This window comes from Nematolebias whitei, chromosome 9, assembly GCF_014905685.2.
Source record: "Nematolebias whitei isolate Nwh7 chromosome 9, NemWhi1, whole genome shotgun sequence".
Classification (NCBI taxonomy): Eukaryota; Metazoa; Chordata; class Actinopteri; order Cyprinodontiformes; family Rivulidae; genus Nematolebias; species Nematolebias whitei.
The window spans coordinates 6,109,735-6,132,234 of NC_056506.1; the positions used below are offsets into that span (position 1 = coordinate 6,109,735).

Consider the following 22,500-nt stretch of genomic DNA (forward strand, 5'->3'; position numbering starts at 1 on the left):
GCACCCGTGACCCCCACGACCCGAAAATTTCCTATTTTAACACGGAGCCCATGAAAATCACATGAAAGTGTTCCTAGTGAAACATGTTTTTGATAGTTAACATTTTGGTTTTGGCAGGTGGAACATGTTTGGTTTAAGCAGCTCATGGACTTTTACTGTAAAGATTTCCAGTCAAAAACACCAAATCATTGAGTTGATTGTAGGCGTTTTATTTTTGCTTTGTTTGTTTTCAAGCTGACTTCAAAAGAACATGAAGTGCTTATTTAAATCTGTATTTTCTGTCTTTAACAAGCACTTTGTTATTTAGAAGTCAGTTTGAAGTGCAAACAAACAGAAGAAGCTGTAAAGAGAATGGATGGATGTTGTAATGTGATTTTACATTAAAGGTCCAGTAGAGGGCGGCACATGTTCATTGTATAAATATATTAGCTACTCTAGTAGTTTATTCATTAATAAATATTAATTTTACTGTGTACACACGTGTATATTTATATATATATATATATATATATTTTTTTTCCAATTCATTGCTTGCTTCATTATGTACAGTCACCAAAAATGATCTTGTAAGTCTAACAACAAAGAGCTTTCGTTCAGTAATGGCACCTTTCAGCATTTCTTCAAAAAACAGTGTCTAAACAGTGTTTAATGATGAACCACCTGTCTTTTCTTCTGTCTGGGCAAGACACAGTAAATTGTCAGCTAAAGACCAGCCTTTGATTTTGGCGCTGAAAGAAGGCGAGAAAGAGGACCGGGAACAGTGTGAGAGACACTTTCGTCTTCTTCGTGATGACGCACGTGAGGCTAGAGGACAAGAAGCAGCCCAGAGAAGGGAGGAGGCTGCTCGGACCGATGCCTTCGATCAAGCCTTCCCTGGTGTGCTGGGAGATCTTGGGCGTGCCATGAGACCTTTGACTGTTTCGAATTGATAATCAGTAGGTAGTAGTACTTTTAGTAGTTTTTAGTTTAGTAGTTTTGTTTCAGTAGTTACCCTTTTTATATATATTTATTACTTTCAAATAAAAAACTTGTTTCTTATGGCCTGTGTCTGCATTATAATTTTCAATGTTAAAAGCTTACAGTATTTTTCTTCACATCTATAGTGAAGGTTAGGCACATTTGAGATTTGTCCCTTTTATACATTTCAGATTTCATGATTCTTAAGAGGCCCTGTGATGGACTTGCGACCTGTCCAGGGTGTACCCCGCCCCTCGCACAGTGATTGCTGGACATGGGCACAGCAACCCCGTGACCCAAAATGGAACAAGCAGGTAAAGATAATGGATGGATGGATTCTTAAGAAAAGATTTCTACAATCTGTTCTACTCTTATTAAATTAGTCTTTTGTTGTTCCAGGATGAAGTCATCACACAAAAAATGTGTACTTCAGTCGTTCCAGTGAAAATATGACAGCCTGTATTGTAAAGATGAACAGTGAGACAAAAAATGCTATTTTTAATTAGTTTATGTGTAATATAAATTAAAATATAATACAAATTAGATGTAAAATATATACAGTATATTATTAAAGTTTTATATATATATATATATATATATATATATATATATATATATATATATAAAATAATATATAGAAAGTACGGGCAGCACGGTGGTGCAACTGGTAGAGCTGCTGCCTCTCAGTGAGCAGGTCCCCAGTTCAAACCCCGGTCCAGGGGCCTTTCTGGGTGGAGTTTGCATGTTCTCTCCGTGCATGCGTGGGTTTTCTCCGGGTGCTCCGGTTTCCTCCGACAGACCAAAAACATGCATGTTAGGCTGACTGGTAACTCTAAATTGTCCCTAGGTGTGAGTGAGAGAGTGAATGGTTGTTTGTCTCGTTTGTCTCTATGTGTCCCTGTGATGGACTTGAGACCCGTCCAGGGTGTCCCCTGCCCCTCACACAGTGATTGCTGGACATGGGCACCAGCGACCCCCGTGACCCAAAATGGAACAAGCGGGTAAAGATAATGATGGATGGATGGATATAGAAAGTACATTTATTTTATGTTTTTTTCTTATGAACCACAAAACTTAAGATTCAAGGAGAAATTCAACAATAATGTTCTTTAAATCTACAGCTGCTCTTAAAAGCAGTTTGTGTGATGACAGCACAGTGAGATTTGTTTATCAATTTTAACATGAACCTTTTTCTAGTGCAATTCTGTTCATAACAAAAGTCAAGATATTGTAATACATCTTTATTATCAACAGCTACAATTAAATGTTACAAAGACGGGTTTAAGGCATGCAGGTAAAGAAAAAATGTTTACACTTGGGGATTAGTTTAAACAGTTCATCAAATGAGGATGAATGATTTATCATGAGATGCTCCATTAGAGCATTTCTGACATCATCTCTTCCTTCCCCAACTTCCTGTGTCACAGCCTCCCAGGGTGGCTGGGCAGCTGCCTCTGCATCAGGTTCATCCAATAAGGTCTCGTACACGTCTCCATGAATTTCACACAGGTTATGTAGAGCGCAGCAGGTCAGCACCATGGACTTCACAAGTTCAACATCAGTCATTCCTTTTAAGAAGACAACACCATCTTCCCTTCAGCCTACCAAAAGCATTTTCCACAACAACCCGTGTACTACAACATTTTTGGTTGTACATCTGCTGTTAGTCTTCCAGTGTCAGAAAATGGTTTTAAGAGCCAGACTTGCAAGCTGAGTCACCCAGGATGTAGTATCCAGTAGTCGCTGTGCCAATGGTCCTGAAATGAGCTGGGAATAGGTTTCCTCTCGTGGCTAACTCCCACAGCGTGGACAGTCTCAGAACACTGGCAATCCAGCAAACACATTCCACAACTGTCCCCTTCCATCCACAACAGCTTGCAGGATGATGGAATGTCAACCTTTTCAATTAAAATAATCAGTGTGATAGTACATTTCCTATAAGTAAGATAAGTGTCACTCACCAGGTTCTCCTCACACAGCTCCCTGAACTGTTGAAACTTTTGAGACATCAGAAGATGTGCACTTCCAACAGCACTCCTCATCTTCTCCAGGACTGAGACCACAAACACAGAGAACATCCAAAATACTTTCAGAAAGTCTGAGTTATTTTTATCTTTCTGTAAACTACACAAACATGGTGCACATATGCAAATTAGTCAGTGGAGAGCTATTCAAAACACAAGTGTTTGGTGAAAGAATAGATGCTGATGGTATACTTCAGGGGTGTCCAAGTGTGGCCTGAGGGCCATCTGTGGTAGAGCTGCGATTTTTGGCTCGAGCCCCCAGCCCGACCTGACCAGAAATTTGGACCAGAGCAAGCCAAAATTATGTGCTTGATGGACGGGTCGGGCTGGTTTCAGGCTTTTGATGCGGTTTAACGAATCATATAGCACAAAGAAAGCTAAATAAGAGCGCACAATATAAAATTGTGTTAATCTATTTGTTGAGGAAGAGGCAGTACATTTATATGTTGAGGATGAGAAAGGAATAAAATAGAGTGCAGAAGTTAATCAGACTGTGAAAAGAGAGAGGAGCACTATTGCATCGCGTAACAATTACTAATGTGCCCTTGCCCACCCTTTGCTCTTATCAAACATCTGAGGAATTGTAACTGATCTACAACAGGCGACATAATGGAGCTGGAAAGTATTAAACAAAAGCTAAAAACAGGAGAACTCTACAAAACCAGCACAGTGAAACCTGCTGAAGTGTGTCAGGACAGGTGCACGCTCAGGTCTGACTGGCCAGTTGAAAGAGGTAAAAATAACAACAGGTGGACAATGGGATCATCAGCCGCATGTGTCTGCTGACTGGCCAGTTAAAAGAGGTTAAAAAAAAAAAGAGAAAAAAAAGTCCCGTTAGGCTTCAAGATGGACAACGGCATCATCGGCCGCATGTGTCTGCTGACCGGCCGAATGGATCATCGGCCACACGCATCTCACTCTGCACCCTGCTGTCATCTGCGATGAAGGGAGTTACAGCACCTGAAGCTACAAAAGCTGAAGCAAGCAGCACATTCCATTAAAATAGACTTGTTCTATATTTTTCCAAATAATTTTGCTCTAAAATTATTTTTGTTCATCTTGTTATCTTTGGAGTTGATTTTTTTAGGCTATTCATTTTGTATGTTAATATTCATTTGGTGACTTGTTAATAAACAAATAATCTTATATCTTCCTTTCTTTGAAATATGTTTTTTAAAACTATCATGTCAAACTGATTTGCTTACAAAAGCAGTAAAAGTTTAATTTAAAAAATTGTGGGTTTTTGTGTGTATGTGTGTGTGTTCGGGCCTGTAATTACAGTTAATTTGATCTGGTTGGGTCGAGCTCAGTCAAAATGCCTACGGGTTTGTGCTGGGCAGGATTTTTTAGTCCCGTATGCAACTCTAATCTGTTGTCCCTGGACTGATGCTGTGAGGCCCACAAATACAAACCTTTGGCTGTGATTAATCCTTTCCGTCATCATTTCATGTTATAAAGCACCCCAAAATTTTATTAACTTCTACCAAAAGTTTGACTTTGGGATAATCATTCATAAAACTTGGCTAAATATAACAAGTGTTTTCATAAAAAAAAGAAATAAACTGCAGTTGATTTAATAGAGGGAAACTGGACATTTTTAAAGAAATATAAAGTGGTATCATCTGCATACAAGTTGATTATCAGTGCTGCTTCAAACCTCCTATGGATATGTTCTAGTAACTGCCAGCTGTACGATTTTTTAGAAGTTCAATCCCCATTTTGAGCCATCCATAATCCAAATGAGGTGGTCCAAATGGTCCACATGGATGAAAAATACCCTTTTAAAAGAATTCAAAAATATTCAATACAAAAACAACTGAACTTAATTTGTAACAGAAGATGTTTCGCTCCTCATCCGAGCAGCTTTCTCAATTCAAAGAGCAGTGAGTGTGGGGTTCAGGTTATAAGGCTAAGATAAGATACACATACACATACATATATAGACTGAATTCACACCTCACACCTTAACAGCAGGGGTTTCTTAAGGTCTTTGTTAATCTAATTCACAGATGAGGTCCCTCTGTTCCCATCAGGTGTAAAAACTGGCTGGGAATCAGTTTTAAAGTTGCATTACACATTTTTGAAAGTTGAAATCTGAGGCCTCCTCCTCTATTAAGGGACATTTTTTTCTCTTTTTACATAAATTGCTTCCTTCACCCCCCTCTCAAACCATCTGTGTTCTCGGTCCAAAATGTGCACACTTTGGTCCTCAGAAGAGTGTTCCTTATTTGTGAGGTGGAGGTGAACAGCTGAGTCTTGTCCAGAGGAGGTGGCTCTCCTGTTTTGAGCCATGCATCTGTGAAGAGGCTGTTTAGTTTCTCCAATGTAGAGGTCTGGACAGTCCTCGATGCACGGGACCCCATACACTACACCACTCTGTTTGTGTATGGGTGTTTTGTCCTTAGGGTGGACCAGCCTCTGTCTGAAAGTCCTGCTGGGTTTGAAATGTACTGGGATGTTGTGTTTGATGAAAATCCTTCTGAATTTCTGATACTCCAGCAACATAAAGGATGGCAATGTTTTTCTATCTGTTGTTCTCCACGCTTCAATTTCCTTAGCTTGGATTTTGACCCAGGTATCATTCACATATTGGAACCAATGACTTGGCATTGTTCCTTCATAGAAGTTAAGGGCTCTCTGTTCCACTTCCTCCATATTTAGATTGGCAACAATGGATGACACTGGAGATCCCATGGCACAGCCGTGCTTCTGTCTGTAAAAACTGTAATTGAACTTGAAATAGGTGGTGGAAAGGCAGATATCCAACAGGGTGCAGATCTGGTCTGGGGTCAAGTTGGTCCTGTTGTTTAAGTCATTGTCTTGTAGAAGTCATTTTCTGATGGTTTCTACTGCTTCAGAAATGGCTATGCAAGTGAAAAGAGAAGTCACATTGTATGATACAAGGGTTTCTCCTGGGGTTAGTTTCAAATGTTGAACTTTGTTGGCAAAATCAATGGAGTTCTTTATGTGATGAGGTGTGTTTCCAACAAGAGGAGCTAAAAACTGAGTGACAGCAACACCTACGAGACTCTGAAGATGGTCCCAACTAGCACCTATAAAAAGAAAGTCACAGATTACCTGCAAAAACTTGAAAAGGAGAAAACAATCAATCAATTGTTGTATTATAGATTGTACCTGGGTGAAGCCACTCCCTGTCTTTATGGACTTCCTAAAATACACCAAGAAGGAACACCACTCAGACTCATCGTCAGCAGCATAAACTCAGCGACATACAATATTGTTAATCATCTGGCTGGTATTTTAGCTCCTCTTGTTGGAAACACACCTCATCACATAAAGAACTCCATTGATTTTGCCAACAAAGTTCAACACTTGAAACTAACCCCAGGAGAAACCCTTGTGTCGTATGATGTGACTTCTCTTTTCACTTGCATACCCATCTCTGAAGCAGTAGAAACCATCAGAAAACAACTTCTACAAGACAATGGCCTAATCAACAGGACCAACTTCACCCCAGACCAGATCTGCACCCTGTTGGATATCTGCCTTTATACCATCTATTTCAAGTTCAATGACAGTTTTTACAGACAGAAGCACGGCTGTGCCATGGGATCTCCAGTGTCAGCCATTTTTGCCAATCTCTACATGGAGGAAGTGGAACAGAGAGCCCTAAACTCCTTTGAGGGAACAACGCTAAGCCATTGTTTCCGATGTGTGGATGAAACCTGGGTCAAAATCCAAGCCAAGGAAATAGAAGCATTCACCAGACACATTAACTCTGTTGATAAAAACATCAAGTCCAACAGAGAGGATGCAAACGACAACAAGCTGCCTTTTTTGGACTGTTTGATTCAGATGGAAAGAGAGGACAGCCTCAACATGGAAGTTTACAGAAAACCAACCCACACAGACCAGTATCATCTGTTTGACTCCCCCCATCCACTGGAACACAAACTCTCTGTCATCAGAACTTTACAACATTGTGCCGAACGCATCCCCACGAAGACAGAAGGGAAGGAAAAGGAACAGAAACACATTCAAGAAGCTCCTCAAACATGTGGATATCCTAACTGGGCTTTTGTCAAGTCAGCGAGGAAATCTACAAAACACACTAATAAACAGAAAAAGGAGAACAACAGATGTAAAAACATTGTCATCCCTTATGTTGCTGGAGTACCGGAGAAATTCAGAAGGATTTTCAACAAACACAACATCCCAGTACATTTTAAACCCATCAGGACTATCAGACAGAGGCTGGTCCACCCTAAGGACAAAACACCCATTCACAAACAGAGTGGTGTAGTGTATGCGGTCCAATGCAGCGAGGACTGTCCAGACCTCTACATTGGAGAACCTAAACAGCCTCTTCATAGACGCATGGCTTAACACAGGAGAGCCACCTACTCAGGACAAGATTAAGCTGTTCACCTCCACCTCACGGATAAGTGACACTCTGAGGACCAAAATGTGCACATTTTGGACCGAGACCACAGACGGGTTGAGAGGGGGGTGAAGGAAGCAATGTATGTTAAAAGAGAAAAAAAAAAACATCTCTTAAAGCAGGAGGCCTCAGATTTCAACTTTCAAAAACCTATAATGCAACTTTAAGACTGATTCCCAGCCGGTTTTCACACCTGATGGGAACAGAGGGGCCTCATCTGTGAATTAGATTAACAAAGACCTTAAGAATCCCCTACTGTTAAGGTGTGAGGTATGAGTTGTCAATCTATATATGTATGTGTATCTTATCTCAGCCTTATAACCTGAACCCCTCACTCTCTGCTCTTTGAATTAAGAAAGCTCCTCGGATGAGGAGCGAAACGTCTTCTGTTACAAATAAAGTCCAGTTGTTTTTGTATTGAATATTTTTGAATTTATCATGTCCTGGATGACTGAGAATCTTCACCAGCTTTTAAAATAATATTTATTCATATTGCTCATTTATTTAAAAAATGAACTTTCCAATCACAAGAAAACAAAAAGAAATAGATTCGGAAAATCAAATAAATTAAACCCTTTAAAATAAAATAAAATAATAAAAAGTAATGTTTGAGGCTTGCAATATTTTGGATCTACAACAATTCAGAACTTCTACATTAAAATCTGTAAGCTCATGTCTTTTCTCCAAAATATTTATCACATTGCTGGGAGTTTAAAAGAAGAAGAAGAAAAAAAAACCACCAAAAAAATGGGCATTTTTTTTATCCATCTTAAATTACAATTTTTGTGGCTCATGACTATTTTCATCTAAACAGTTTTGGTTTGGTCCACATGTGAAAACCTTTGGACACCCCTGATTTCCTCACTCATTACTTTGTACACTGCCACCCACTGACCAGTTAGTGTAAGTGCGCAAGTCTAATCAAATAACTGACAGATAGAGAAATGTAAAGCAACAAATATTAACCAAGGAAAAATATAAATGTTAGTTATGAAATGTTAATTTTATTTTGGGGAAAAATTATTGTTGATCATTTAATAGCTTTGAGATCCTGGGTCCTACACTGGCTGTATTTAAACCAAAATTCACAATTTTACAGTAACTAGTATTCTGGAAAATACTTTAATAGCAGTAAATACCTCAGCAGTACATCAACACATTTGAGTTTTTAGACCAATTTTTTTGTAACTAAAACAATATCTTATGCAAAGTTGTTTCATTCGTTGAAGTACAGTAGGGGACAAGTCATGCAAGGTGGTGCAAGAAATACCTGAGTCAAGTGAGGACAATATTAGAGGCAATGACAAAGACTGGCTGCCAGAAAAAAAAGGAATAGCATATGCTTGTAGTGGTGACAGTGGAGCTGAGGATACTGAGAAAGTGGAGGATGTTGAACAAGCTTGAGAAGCAGAAAATGCTGAGGGAGCTGAGGATGACGAGAATGACGAAGCAGCTGAACAGGTTGAGGTGAGAATGAGAAGAACAATAGAGGAGCAGAGAAGGCTAAGGAAGCAGATCATGATGCACCAGCTGCAATGTGGTGGAAGTTGGTCTAATTCATGCATCAGAGGGTTTTATCAACATTAATATTCAGAAATTAAATGATCTGTATACTTTAGGAGCATAAGAGACATTCAGAGAATGCTGGCTGTGGGGGTTCCACAGCTTATTCTCTGCTTTTTTACCAACGACTTTATTTTATATTTTAGGTTTAGGGCTACAAGTGTGAAATTTGGAATGATGTGATTGTTGGCACAAACAAATTTGAAAATCTTCTCTTTCTATTAAGAAAAGAACATCTAGCTGGGCTGCCAGCTGAAATGTTTGTGGCAATATGTTTATCTATGTGCTCACACACTGAAGGCTGAACATGATTCACGTAGACTGTAAGAACTGTACGACTGTAAGAAGAGACCTACTGTCTTCAGGCAGGTCATTCTCCTGCTGGTCCATCTCCATTTGTCGGCACCAGCCCTCCATACGGTCAGTCTCAGCTTGGAGCAGCTTCAGAAACCAGCGTCCATCTCTTTGACAGACTGATTGATGTACCACCTACCAACAAAAAAAAAATTATCATACAAGAAAACCACATCCTATATCCTGAAATTTAGAGCATATTGAAGCTAATGCCATATTTCTTTAATTTATCTTAATCTCGGAGAGGGAACATGGCGGCGGACAGGTGAACTGCTTCTCAGCTGAACTACAGTCAGCCCCGCTGAAAAGTTGTCTTTTATGATTATATCCTCCCTGCCTTCGAGCTGGATTTTGTCTCTGAGACTAGTATCATTGCATAACTGAATCAACAAACTTGTAATAGGCCTCAAAGCAAAAGAAGTCTAAGGTTTCAGTCTCTTTACCCGCACAGCACATTGCCATGGCTGTAGCCTTGGGCCACCATGATGGAAAAGCTGATGAAACAACAGGTGCGTCGCCCTTGCCTTCCCCGAGTTCTGGAAGGACAGACGAGTCTGCTCTGAGAACAGATATTCTGGCTTCAATTAAATCCCAAGTCATAGCAATAATTAGGATGAAAATAAGAGTGGCTCTGATGGATAATGTTAATTTTTTTGTAGTGAGCTAGCTGTTAGCTTCACTACTAATTAATTATTCTTAAAGCTAGTTCAGCTAGTTGCTGATCTGTTTCTGATTAATAAACTTGACGCGATTTACTAAAGACAACAGAAGATAACTGATTGAGACTGATTCATCTCTGAAGGCATCTAGCTTGATTTACTGGCGAATAGAAGTTTAAAGATTTAAAGAGGAGGTTTAGATGGATGAAAGTTATGTGTTGAACCAGAAAATGGCACCCTTCCTCCGAATCCAGCTCAGCCCTCCGGTACACTTCAGGGCGTCAACGGCTTGTTACCTGAGATGGTGGATACATCAACTCCAGAACAGAGGTCCATTTCACGCTCCCTTTTCAGCGTCTCCAGTCAGAGTGGCTGGGGTCGTCAGAAGTCGTGACGAAGTACTCAGTTCAACAGAATAAGCTTCCTTAGAAGCTGAGCATTTAATGCTCGGGGTGAGTCACAGCCGAGGCAGGCTGTGACTAGCTGGAATGGATGGACCCTTGGCACATGGTCAAATCCATCAGCTACTTAGTTCAGCTGGAAGACTCCATCAGACTGAGTCTCATCTTCGACTGAAAGTTCCAGGAAGACTGGAAAAACTCAAAGACTGGAAAAGACTGAATAGTTCCAAGGTGTTGACTTTTAAAGGGTATCCACTTCCTGTCACTTGGTACTTCCTGATTGGTTGAAACAACCAGCAGGGGTGTAGTTTTAGTGATGTCAGAGGGTTATTAGAAGTCAGGAGACAGCAGAAATGTTTTAAGAACAGTTAGTACAGACAGAGAAATATTTTGAAGATATGAGAGAATGCAGGTGCCAGCCAGTTCTTATTTACTGTCTAAGAGTTTTAAAACAAGGCACTTCGTTCTCATAACTTGTCTCTGACTTTCGACCGATATCAGGTCCACTCCTCACACGGACAGAAGAGTGAATGCACACTTACTTCGTAAATAGACATTTAACTTGTATGATTGATGAAGTCTAATGACGTTTAAAAATCATTAATACTGTTTCACAGTTGATTTAAATGAGTGGTTTACTTCAACATTTAGAAATGGTATGAACTAAACACACTTTGGATTATCAAGATATTGTAAAATAGTTAATGATAATATAAAAAGAAGAGTGTTTTTTCAATTGATTAATTCAGGATACAATTAAATAGTCTCTTGATGAGATAATTTGTATTTCTGGATTCAAATCAATGAAATAACAGTTCCTGTCCCCTGAAGGTCTTCAGAGACAGATTGATGTCGGAGGTCTAGTTCACTACAGTATTAAGAGTGAACTGAAAGCAGTCCGAGCTGAGCTTTGATAACACCACTGCAGGTTTCAGAGCGGAGTTTGACCATGTTAAAATAGGATGTTTTGCAGAATGAGAACTGTCTGTCCTTATGCTCGGATGAAATAGCAAAACTACATGGGACGTGAAGGAGTTGAGGAGTGAAATCAATGGGCTTAAAAACGTTTTGCATATGTGGAGGGAAATATGAGACGTGACAATATTAGAATTATTGGACTTCCTGAGTCGGCAGGTGAATGTACAACCATGGTGATAGCTAAAATGCTAATAGAAGCCCTAAAATTGAGCAAATTGCTGCCGATTGATCATGTGTACCAGACACCGGGGAGAAGAGGCTCAGATAGGAGATCAGGAGTTATTGTGGTCAGGCTTTGTTACCATCAAGAACATGTGGAAATACTACGGCGGGCACATAGCGGTGGCCCGATCAACTTCAAAGAATCAGCCATATTTATCGCAGCTGACTACACCCAGGGAGTGGTGAGGGCATGAGCAGCGTTCACAGAGGTGACGTGACTCCTGCGGAACAGATCGGGGTTCCAGTATGGTCTCCTTTTTCCGGCATGGCTTTGCATCACACATGGAGAGACGGACAAGGTGTTTGTCGATTCCATTAAAGCGATGGAATACATCAAGAAAAATATAATTCCAGCAACACTTCAATACTTGCTCTTGTCAAGGGCAGATGTCTGATTCCTGGTTTATCTACAATCAAGGAAGTTGTTGGCAGTGAGTTTAGACCCGATCAGGCTGCTTGCCTTATGATGGCTTGGTTTGTGCCTCAAGCACCCAGACTCAAATGCTTTTGGCAGGATGGATCAGATCTCGGGGATTATTCTCGGGCACGATCCATTGGTGTGGCCATTTAATTTGGACGTTTCAGAACCGAGTTTACAAACACAAACTCAAGGTAGATGTCATTAAAGTTCTGCCTGTCCCCAAAACAATTGTGTTTATCTGAATTTGGTTCCCTGACTGGCCTTGACAGGCCATATTATCTTAATTTACCTGGAAGTTTTGTAAACCAGAAGCTCTGCCCCTCCCTCCCCTCCTACCGATGCATCTCTATGGACTTTTCAGATGGGCCCAGCTGAATAAACATTCTGTCATCATTTCAGGACTCTTTGGATTCGTCCTTGGCCATCCTTGGCACCCCCCGAGTGTGTACGGATCTCTCAAGAGGGAACTATTTAAATTGAGTGATTTTATATGAACTCTGCAGTGCCTCTGTGTGTTGTCTCTGAATGCTCACCGTAGTTGCGTCCCCCCCCCCCCCCCCCAATGTTGACATCATTATGTGCTAGTGTATGAGATTTTTTTTTCATTATCACACTGTTGACCTTCAACCAAATATTAAGAGCGTGTTTAGGAATTTTTTTGGTCTCCAAACCCTATGCATCATTTTCACCACTTTTTATTGTCTGTCCAAACAGATCTCACTTGTAAATGAGTCTTTGAGGCTCAATGTGACTTATCTATTTAAATAAAGGTTATAATAATAATAATAAATAGAGAACAAGGATTAAAATAAATCAGAATAAACCACAAGACCAGCCTCTCTCAGTCAAAAATTTTTATAAATCTGTGTTTGACTCAATATTTGGCTGTGGTCCTTTGACAGCGGTATGTATAATGTTTTATTTGTATTGAGGGGCAAGTGTACAGTGTTAAATAGTAAATGGACTGTACTTATATAGTGCCTTTTTATCTTATCGAGATACTCAAAGCGCTTTACACTACAACCAGTGCCTTCATTTACCCATTCATACAGCACTCTACTAGATCTTTACAAAGCCAATTGAACAAATCATTTTAAAGAAACTAATCAGTGCTTCATCACATTCATACACTGATGAGACACATATCAGGAACAACGAGGGGTTCAGTGTCTTGCCCAGGGACACTTCAGCATGTGACTGCTGGTGGATTCAAACCCCGAACTCTTGCATTGGATGACGACTGCTCTAACCACTCAGCCACAGCTGCCCATTGATTTAAATTGATTACCGTAAGTTTCGGTATAAAGTACACACCCCATGATTGGACAATATTTCTTTCTTTTTTTCCTTTCTTCTCTTAATTCTATTTTTGGTACTGGAAAGTGACTCCACAGTGTTAACACTCTGAACTGATTTCCATGCACGTTTGATATTTACGGTAACATTTGCATTTTTTATTTATACATTTTTTTATTACCATTATATTGCATGTGGGCAGACGGGAGCCCAGATAGTTGGACTGTGTTCTCCAGGTAAACACTAATGTGTAGATTTTCAGATGACAGGGATGTTTGCGCTCTCCGTGTTCAGGTAGGAGAGAGGGTTGGATTTATGCCAGATCAGTTTTATGTTTTTTTTTTGTTGTATTTGTTTGTTTCTTTTATTAGGTATTGGCTTGTGATTTTTTGTATGTAAATTATTTCCTGCTGTTCAATTATGACCAGCGTTAAGGATGTTGACTACTCTAGTGGCTCCCCAGTTAAATTTGTAAGCTGGAATGTGAAATCCCTTAATAGTTCTACAAAATCCCAGAAAATTATGTCACACCTAAAACAGTTGAACACTTGAATGAACTTTATTTAAAAAGGGGACAATGCACAACTCAAACATAAATGTCACCATTAGATGCACTGTTTCAGATTATAGCAAAAGCTAATTCGCATATGCAGTCCCTTGACAAGTTTTTTTTTTTAAATGGATTCAACACTTTTTATCGACTCCATTAAAGCGATGGAATACATCAAGAAAAATATAATTCCAGCAACAGAAGACGAGGATTAAAATAAATCAGAATAAACCACAAGATCAGCCTCTCTCAATCAGCAATTTTTATAAATCTGTTAATCTAAATCTGAAACTGATATTGCCTTTTTACAGAAGACCCATGTGCACTCTGCAGACTGTGAATAATTTATTAAAAAATGGTCCTATCAAGTGTTTCAGTCTAATTTTCAATCCAAATCAAGAGGGGTAGCTATTATAGTCGGTAACAGGTGCAATTTTCAGCCTCAAGTGTGCATGCTGATAATGCTGGGCGGTATTTTATAGTAGTGGGTAAGTTATACACACTGCCAGTGATCTTGATTTTGGTATATGCTACCAACTGGGATGATTCTAAATTTTTTAATAACCTCTTCTCAAATATGTGAAACACATAATCTTATGATTGGTGGTGACACAAATTGTGTGCTTTCATCTCTTGACCGTAGTTTGATGGGGAAACCTATTCTGACTAAGTCCACTCAACTAATCAATTTATTCTTTGAGTCATATGGTGAGGCTGATGTATTGCGCTTCTGTAACCTTACTTCAAGATCATACAAAATTTTTTCCTCAGTCCATAAGACACACTCCCGTATCGACTATTTTTTTCTTGATGAACAAATTTTGCTTTTTGGTGAAGGAATGTGACTATGGGGTCATGGTCATCTTGGACCATGGTCCATTTATTATGAACTTGCTTATCTCGGTCACAAAATCTGTTTATTGTCTGTGGAGATTCAACCCCTTACTTTTATCTGAGGGAGACTTTACCAAATTTCTTACATCTGAAATTTAATTTTTCCTTGAAGTTAACCGAACACCAGGAACGCCACTCTGTACTGTCTGGGAGGCATTAAAGGCCTACCTGAGGGGTCAAATAATTACTTATTGTGCAAACAAAAAAAGAAGGGCTTGGTACAGCTAAGACAATTAACTGATGAGATCTTCCAATTAGACAGAGAATATAGCCACACCCCCTCACAGAATCTAATTAAAAACATTTGTTAGGTCAAACTGAATTTAATAATTTGTCTACTCAGCAGGCAGATTATTTAATATCTAAATCTAGACTTGGATTCTATGACCACGGTGAAAGAGCTGGGCATTTGCTCACACATCAGCTGCGGCGACAGTCAGCCAACCAAACTATTACAGCAATAAACAAGGAACAGGAAGCTGCATGTCACAACAATGCTGAAATTAATATGTTTTAGTACATTTTACCAGTCATTGTATACGGCTGAGTCATCAGTTAAAGTATTGGACATAATTATTTTGGAGATCTTGAGCTTCCTTTGGTGAGTCCTGATCTAGTTGGCAATTTGGAGAGGGTGTCCTCTGTAGCTGAGATAAACTCTGCATTCAATGATATGGAAAATGGGGAATCCTCTGGACCAGATGGCTTCCCATCTGAGTATTTTAAGAAATTTTCAAGTCTACTCTCACCCTTATTAAGGTCTGTGTTTGAGGAGTCACTTGCTGCACAGACATTGCCACCGTCCATGCGTCAAGCTATAATTTAGTTTGTACCCAAGAAAGACAAAGACCCTCTAAATTGTGACTCATATAGACCTATCTTGCTTATAAATGATGTAAAAATCATTGTAACGGTCCTGGAAAAAAGACTTGAACGGGTGGTCCCCACAATTGTCTCACCAGACCAGACCAGGTTTGTTAAAAACCATCACTCTTTCTTCAGTGTTAGGTGGCTGCTTGATGTGCTGTACACTCCTAGCCCACCCAAACACACCTGTGACAAAGTCATTATTTCATTAGATGTGGAGAAAGCATTTGACCAGGTGGAGTGGGGCTACTTTAAAGTTATTTAAATTCCGTCCCAAATTCATATCATGGGTGAAGCTAATATATACCTCCCCAATGGTGTTGGTCCACACTAACTGTAATATATCATCTTATTTCAAACTGAAGTAGGGTATGACAAGGATGCCCACACTTTTTCATTATGCGAGCTACTTTTAAAATGACCAAGTCAAAGTGATCTAAGGTCCTGTTTGCACAAGAACAAGTTCTGGAAACGTTAGTGTTCATTCAGTGTTTATTTGGGTAATAAAAAAAAGAGTGACTTTACACAAAAAAACTGTGTAGTTTCCATGTCAGTTGGGTTGCCACATAAGAAATTATGAACTATAGCACTGTCACTTTAAAATTATAGCATTTTGACCTAAACTGTCATATGTGCTGAGTAAAGATATTCTAAGATAAAGTGTGTGTTGTGTTTGTTGAAAATGTGCACAGTAAAGAAGGGGCTAATTAAGACATTTTAATCCAACAATTTTCAGTCAGGTCATCTGGACAGTTTTTTTTTTGTGCTGAAACGTTTCACCTTCCATCCAGAAGGCTGTATCAGTCAAGAAAACACACAACACAAAACTGATTCTTCCCCCAAACAGCTTACTCCAAAGTGAAACAAACCAGTTATGTTGGTGCTAAGATGGTATCTTTGGTACGCCCCCTCCTCCGGTGCCGGCCCTCTTCCTCATCGACAGTCATGTCAAACTGGTTCATAACCAACAAAGCCCATGCTCAATAATCCAGGTATACAATCCAACATTTTTCAGTCAGGAAATCTGGACAGTTTCTTTTTTTGTGCTGAAACGTTTCACCTTCCATCCAGAAGGCTTCATCAGTCAAGGAAACACACAACACAAAACGATTCTTCCCCCAACAGTTTACTCCAAAGTGGAACAAACCAGTTATGTTGGTGCTAAGATGGTCTCTTTGGCACGCCCCCTCCTCTTGTGCCAGCCTTCTTCCTCGTCGACAGGGGCTGTGTCTTTCCTGAAATCCACAATCATCTCCACTGTCTTCTGGGCATTAAGTTCCAGGTTGTTGTCACTGCACCAGGTCACCAGCTGGTCCACCTGTCTCCTGTAGCAAACTCATCACCATCCGAGATGAGCCTGATGAGGGTGGTGTCGTCCACAAACTTAATAAGCTTACAAAGTCATGGCTGGAGGTGCAACAGTTGGTGTACAGGAAGAAGAGCAGAGAGGAATGTACACAGCCCTGTGGAGATCCTGTGCTTAAAGTCTGAGTGTCCAAGACAAATTTCCCCAGCTGCACGCATTGACTCAGGTCTGCTAGGAAGTCTGTGATCTACCTGCAGGTGAAGTCAGGTACATACCATACCATACCAATTTATTTATAGAGCACTTAAAACAAAAACAAGGCCAACTAAAGTGCTTTACAATAGAAACAAACAAGCACAGCGGACAGGAAAATATAAACTAAAAATAAAGATACAAATAGCAGTGGATAATAACTAAATGGCCAACACTGTAGAAAACAGACAGAATCAAAACCAATCACACTGTGTCAAAGGAAAGGGAATAAAAGTGGGTTTTCAGGCAAGACTTAAAGACTGTGAGTGTGGGAGCCTGCCTGACACGCAGTGGCAACTCATTCCACAGTCTTGGACCTACAACAGAGAAAGCCCTGTCACCTCTGAGCTTGCGACAGGTTTCTGGAACTGAAAGGAGCATCTGATCTGCTGACCCAAAACTCCCAAATTGGTGACTCTTTGTTTCTCTAACTGAGCTAGAAAGGAAAGATCAATGTAGTGGTTCATGGACGTGCCATTCGGATGGAACAAGATGACTTCAGACTTCTTCTCGTTGAAAATTAAGAAGTTTAAAACCATGCATTCCTAGATGTCAGCCAGGCAGTCGAGAAGATGTTGAATAGTACAATAGTACTCCCTCTACACCAACTGCTGCACCTCCAGCCATGACTCTGTGAAACTTATTAAGTTTGCAGATGACACCACCCTCATCGGGCTCATCTCGGACGGTGATGAGTCTGCATACAGGAGGGAGGTGGACCGGCTGGTGACCTGGTGCAGCAGCAACAACCTGGAACTCAATGCCCAGAAGACAGCGGAGATGATTGTGGATTTCAGGAAAGCCACAGCCCCTCTGCCCCCCCCCACCTGTAATGATACCCCCATCACCACTGCAAACTCTTATCGGTTCCTCGGCACCACCATCACCCAGGACCTCAAGTGGGAGCCGACCATCAGCTCCCTCATCAAGAAGGCCCAGCAGAGACTGTACTTCCTGCGACAGCTGAAGAAGGCCAAGCTGCCGGCCAAGCTGATGGTGCAGTTCTACACGGCCATCATCAAGTCCATCCTCAGCTCCTCCATCATGGTGTGGTACGCCGGGGCCACTGCCAGGGACAGACTCAGACTGCAGCGCGTTGTGTGCTCAGCTGAGAAGGTGATCGGCTGCAGCCTTCCATCCCTCCACGACCTGTACGTCTCTAGGACTGTGAGGCGAGCAGGTCGGATCACAGCTGACCCTGCTCACCCTGCACACGGACTGTTTGAACCACTCCCCTCAGGCAGGAGGCTTCGGTCCATTCGGACCAGAACCTCCCGCCATAAGAACAGTTTCTTCCCCTCTGCTGTTGGACTTCTGAACACTCATAATGCTACCTCATAATTTCTGCTTTGGTCACATTACATCTGTATTATAATTGAATACTCCATCTGTACTGTTTTCTAAGCTTTTTTATTGTTTTCTATTGTATGGGTGTACATATGGTTATGTTATGTTTTTAATTTTACTTTATTTGTGGGTGTACACAGGTCTTATGTCTTATGTAATGTTCTCATTTTTACTTCATTTTTACTTTATTTTTACTTTATTTTACTTTATTACTATTCACACCTTATGTCGAAGCAAATTCCTAGTTTGTGAACCTCGTTCATTGACATGTCAATAATAAACTATTCTGATTCTGAATAGAGCGTGTGCCTCTGTGCCTCAGGGGGAAGTAAATTTGACAGTCATCGGCGTAGAAATGAAATGGTATGTTGTAATTGCGGAAAATAGCACCAAGTGGCAGCAGGTATAAAGAAAAGAGAAGGGGACCGAGGATGGATCCCTGAGGTAACCCCCACTGAAGTGCTGCCGACGCTGAACTTAAATCTTTGATACTGACACAAAAGGTTCTGTCAGAGAGGTAGGACCTAAACTAACTGAGGGTTGACCCTGTGATGCCCACCCACTGCTCTAGCCTAGAAATGAGAATCCCATGGTCGATGGTGTCGAAAACAGATGTAGGTCCAATAAGACAAGCAGCACAGAATCATCTGCATCAGTGGCTAGGAAAATGTCATTAAAAACCCTCAGTAGAGCAGTTTCAGTGTTGTGGAGAGATTTGAAGTCAGACTGGAATAACTCTAGGATATTGTGATCTTCCAAGAAGCACTTCATCTGAGACTCAACCATTTTTTCCAGTAGTTTAGAGGTGAATGGGAGTCTGGAGACAGGGCAGAATTTGGACACGACTGAGGGGTCAAGGTTTGTCTTTTTTTCAGGAGAGGCTGGACAGCAGCATGTTTAAAAGTTTTAGGCACCACACATGAGGATAAACTGCTATTCACAATAGCAAGAATAGAGGGACTCGGAGTAGGAAAAACCTCTTTTAGTAGTCAAGGGGGGACCACATCAAAGGGGGAACCAAATGGCTTCATGCTGCACATGACCTGCTCCAGAAAAGACAAAGATATTGGCTTAAAGTGGTCAAATACAGTTGCACATTGAGATGGGATGGAAGGATCATGAGCTGGTGGAGAAATGAGTGCCCAGGTGTTCGCAACTTTTTCTAAGAAGAAATGGAGGAAGTTCTCACACAGTTCAGTTGAGGCTTCCAGAGGTGAAGGTTCACTGAGGTGTAGAACTGCATTCAGGGTGGAAAAAAGAATTCGGGTGTTGTGGGAGTTGGAGACAATTAAATCAGAGAAGAATTTAGATTTAGCAGCTTTAACTGCTTTCTGATAATGACGCCAACTCTACCTTAACATTTGAAAAGAAACCTGCAGCCAGTATTTCCTCCACCTGTGTTCAGCTCTGCGACACTGCTGTCTAACGGCTTCAGTGAAATCATTAAGCCAAGGTTCTGATCCAAGTTTCGTTTTTCTGGTTTTAACGGGAGCAACACGGTCCAGAAAATTTAAACAGACAGAGTGGAACTGGAAGGTTAGCTCCTCGGTGATAAGAGACACCAAGAGCTGTTTGGTCCTCTCAGAGTTAAAACCTTCAGTCAAACGAGCAGCAGTGAAACGAGCAACAGTGAAATGAGCAGCAGTGAAACGGTTAATGGCACGTGTGGTACGTGCAGAAATGCACAGCTTAGCAGTAGGACGGGGAGGTGTGTATGTGTGTGTGTGGAGGGGGGGGGGGGGGTGTGAAGTTAAACAATACAGGCATGTGATCTGAAAAAAACATTGTCACCAATTTCCAAATTACAAACAGAAACATTGCGTGTTAAAACGAGGTCCAGTGTGTGACCGTGTTCTTGGGTGGGACCGTTTACATGCTGAGTTAAATTAAAAGAGTCAAGTAAATCTAAAAAGTCCTTCATGAAAGGCTTCTCCTGATAACACACGTGCATATTAAAATCCCCAATAATCAAAACATGATTGTATCTTGGTTTGAAATCACCCAAAATGTCAGAGAATTCAGTTATGAAGTCCTTGGATTGAGGGAGGCGGTAGATGAACGCGCACAGAAATGGAGGAGAATGTCCGAGTTCAAAGGCGCTCAGCTCGAAGCTGGAGCGAGAAACCGGGATGGCCAACTGTTTACAGGCAAAGTTTGGTTTAAAGACTGTTAGTAAACCACCACCATGCTGGCCTGATGGCCGCGGGGCATTAAAACACAGACAGTCTGGAGGTAATAATTCCACCAAGGCACTGGACTCACCATCAAATATCCAAGACTCTGTGACATAGAGGAAATCCAACAGTTTGTCTTTAAAAAAGTCATTGAGGATAAAAGTCTTGTTGGAAACAGATCTTTCATTGATAAAACACATCCTGATAAGGTCCAACGCAGACACAGCCGTGGTGAGGGGAGTGCACGCCAGCAGCCGCAGATTTTGAAGTTGGCTTGTGCGGCACGCAGGTAAACAACTCCTGTTGTTTACATGGACTGAGCGCGCGGGTAGCTGGCCAGCAGCAGGGTTCCTGGAGCACCACAGGTCAGAGAGGCAATGATCAGAGCCAGAGCGAGCCCCATAACTCTTGACAGAATAATCCACATGGTGCCTTAGTTTCACCAAAACCCCCGCACGTTTCCAACGATGTCTGCAATGTTTCCTCCAGGGTGGAAGGCCAGGGTCACATAGCAAGAATGCAGGAATCTCGAACAGACTAGGTGGAAGAGAGTGCTGACCACTGTACAAATACTCCACAGGTATTTCAGCAAATGTAAGGAGCTTCAAAAGTGCCCGACGATCATACTGTAAATATGATTCGGTACAATGCACAAAACATTGTAAAAATAACAAAAATAGAAGAAAAACCGAGAGCGAGGAACGGCAAGCCCTACACACCTGCGCCATCTTCTTCTACATGGAACAGTGAGAGCTTGTCTTGGAGCAAAGCAGGAAGGATGGTGTTAAATGCAGAGCTGAAGTCCACAAACAGGATCCTAGCGTAGGTTCCTGGGGAGTCCGGATACTGCAGGGTGCAGTGGAGAGCCAGGTTTAGGGCGTCATCTACAGACCTGTTGGTTCTGTAGGTTAAATTGCAGAGGGTCCAGAAGGAGGTTGCTGATGGACTTGAGGTGGAATAAAACCAGACGTTCAAAAGTTTTCATGACTACAGACGTAAGAGCCACAGGCCTGTAGTCATTTAGTCCTGTGACGCGTGGCTTCTTGGGGACGGGGACAGTGATGGAGGTCTTGAAACAGGCTGGGACGTGGCATGACTCCAGAGAAGAGTTGAAGATTCCTATGAAGACCAGGGCCGACTCATCAGCACAGTGTCTCAGGGTGGAGGTGGACACATAGTCAGGGCCTGCTGTCTTGTATGGATTCAGCCTCCTAAACAGCCTGTTCACATCCTCCTCTCAAACAGAGAGAACAGAGGGGAGATGGGGCAATCAGAAGTGATTAAGCTTGGAGTGTGAGGGATGGGGATGGGGGGATGGAAGTCCATGACGTCAAAGCGTGAGTAAAAGTCATTCAGGTCATTAGCCAGTTTGAGATCATTTGTAGAGTGAGGTGCTTTGGGCCTATAGTTAGTGATCTGTTTCAGACTCTTCCATACAGTGGCAGAGTCATTTGCAGAGAACTGCTGCTCCAGCCGTACATTGTACCTGGATCTAGCCTTCGACACCTCCCTGCTAAATCCATACTTTGCACGTCTATAGCCGTCTCTGTCTCCCTCTCTGAAAGCAACCTCCTTCTGCTGATGGAGCTGTCTTAGGCCCTATTTACACGGACACGATGGGGATAAATGTAGGTTTTTTCGTATGTTAATTAGAGGAAAATATTTGCGTTGACACAGTCAGATTTTGGGTTTACATACATCCGGAGGATTCCCCCCCGCCCTCCTGAATCCGCTGTAGTTACCAAGCCAGGTCATTAGATGGCGCTGTGAATTTTGTACCTTCACCTAATGCGCATGCGTGCTGCCTCGGCACGCTCTTTTCCTGTGAGCTAA

The 22,500-nt window shown here is 41.4% G+C and overlaps 1 protein-coding gene across 1 annotated transcript in view; it reads right to left on the reverse strand.

Moving 5' to 3' along the window:
- dlgap1a (discs, large (Drosophila) homolog-associated protein 1a) overlaps positions 1 to 22,500 on the reverse strand; it is a 345,763-nt gene that overhangs the window by 81,248 nt on the left and 242,015 nt on the right. The window contains exons 11-12 of the mRNA XM_037681980.1: positions 9,303 to 9,435; positions 2,919 to 3,010 (exon numbers count right to left, since the gene is read on the reverse strand). Coding sequence (XP_037537908.1) covers positions 2,919 to 3,010; positions 9,303 to 9,435 — 225 coding nt within the window. The remainder of the gene's footprint in view (positions 1 to 2,918; positions 3,011 to 9,302; positions 9,436 to 22,500) is intronic.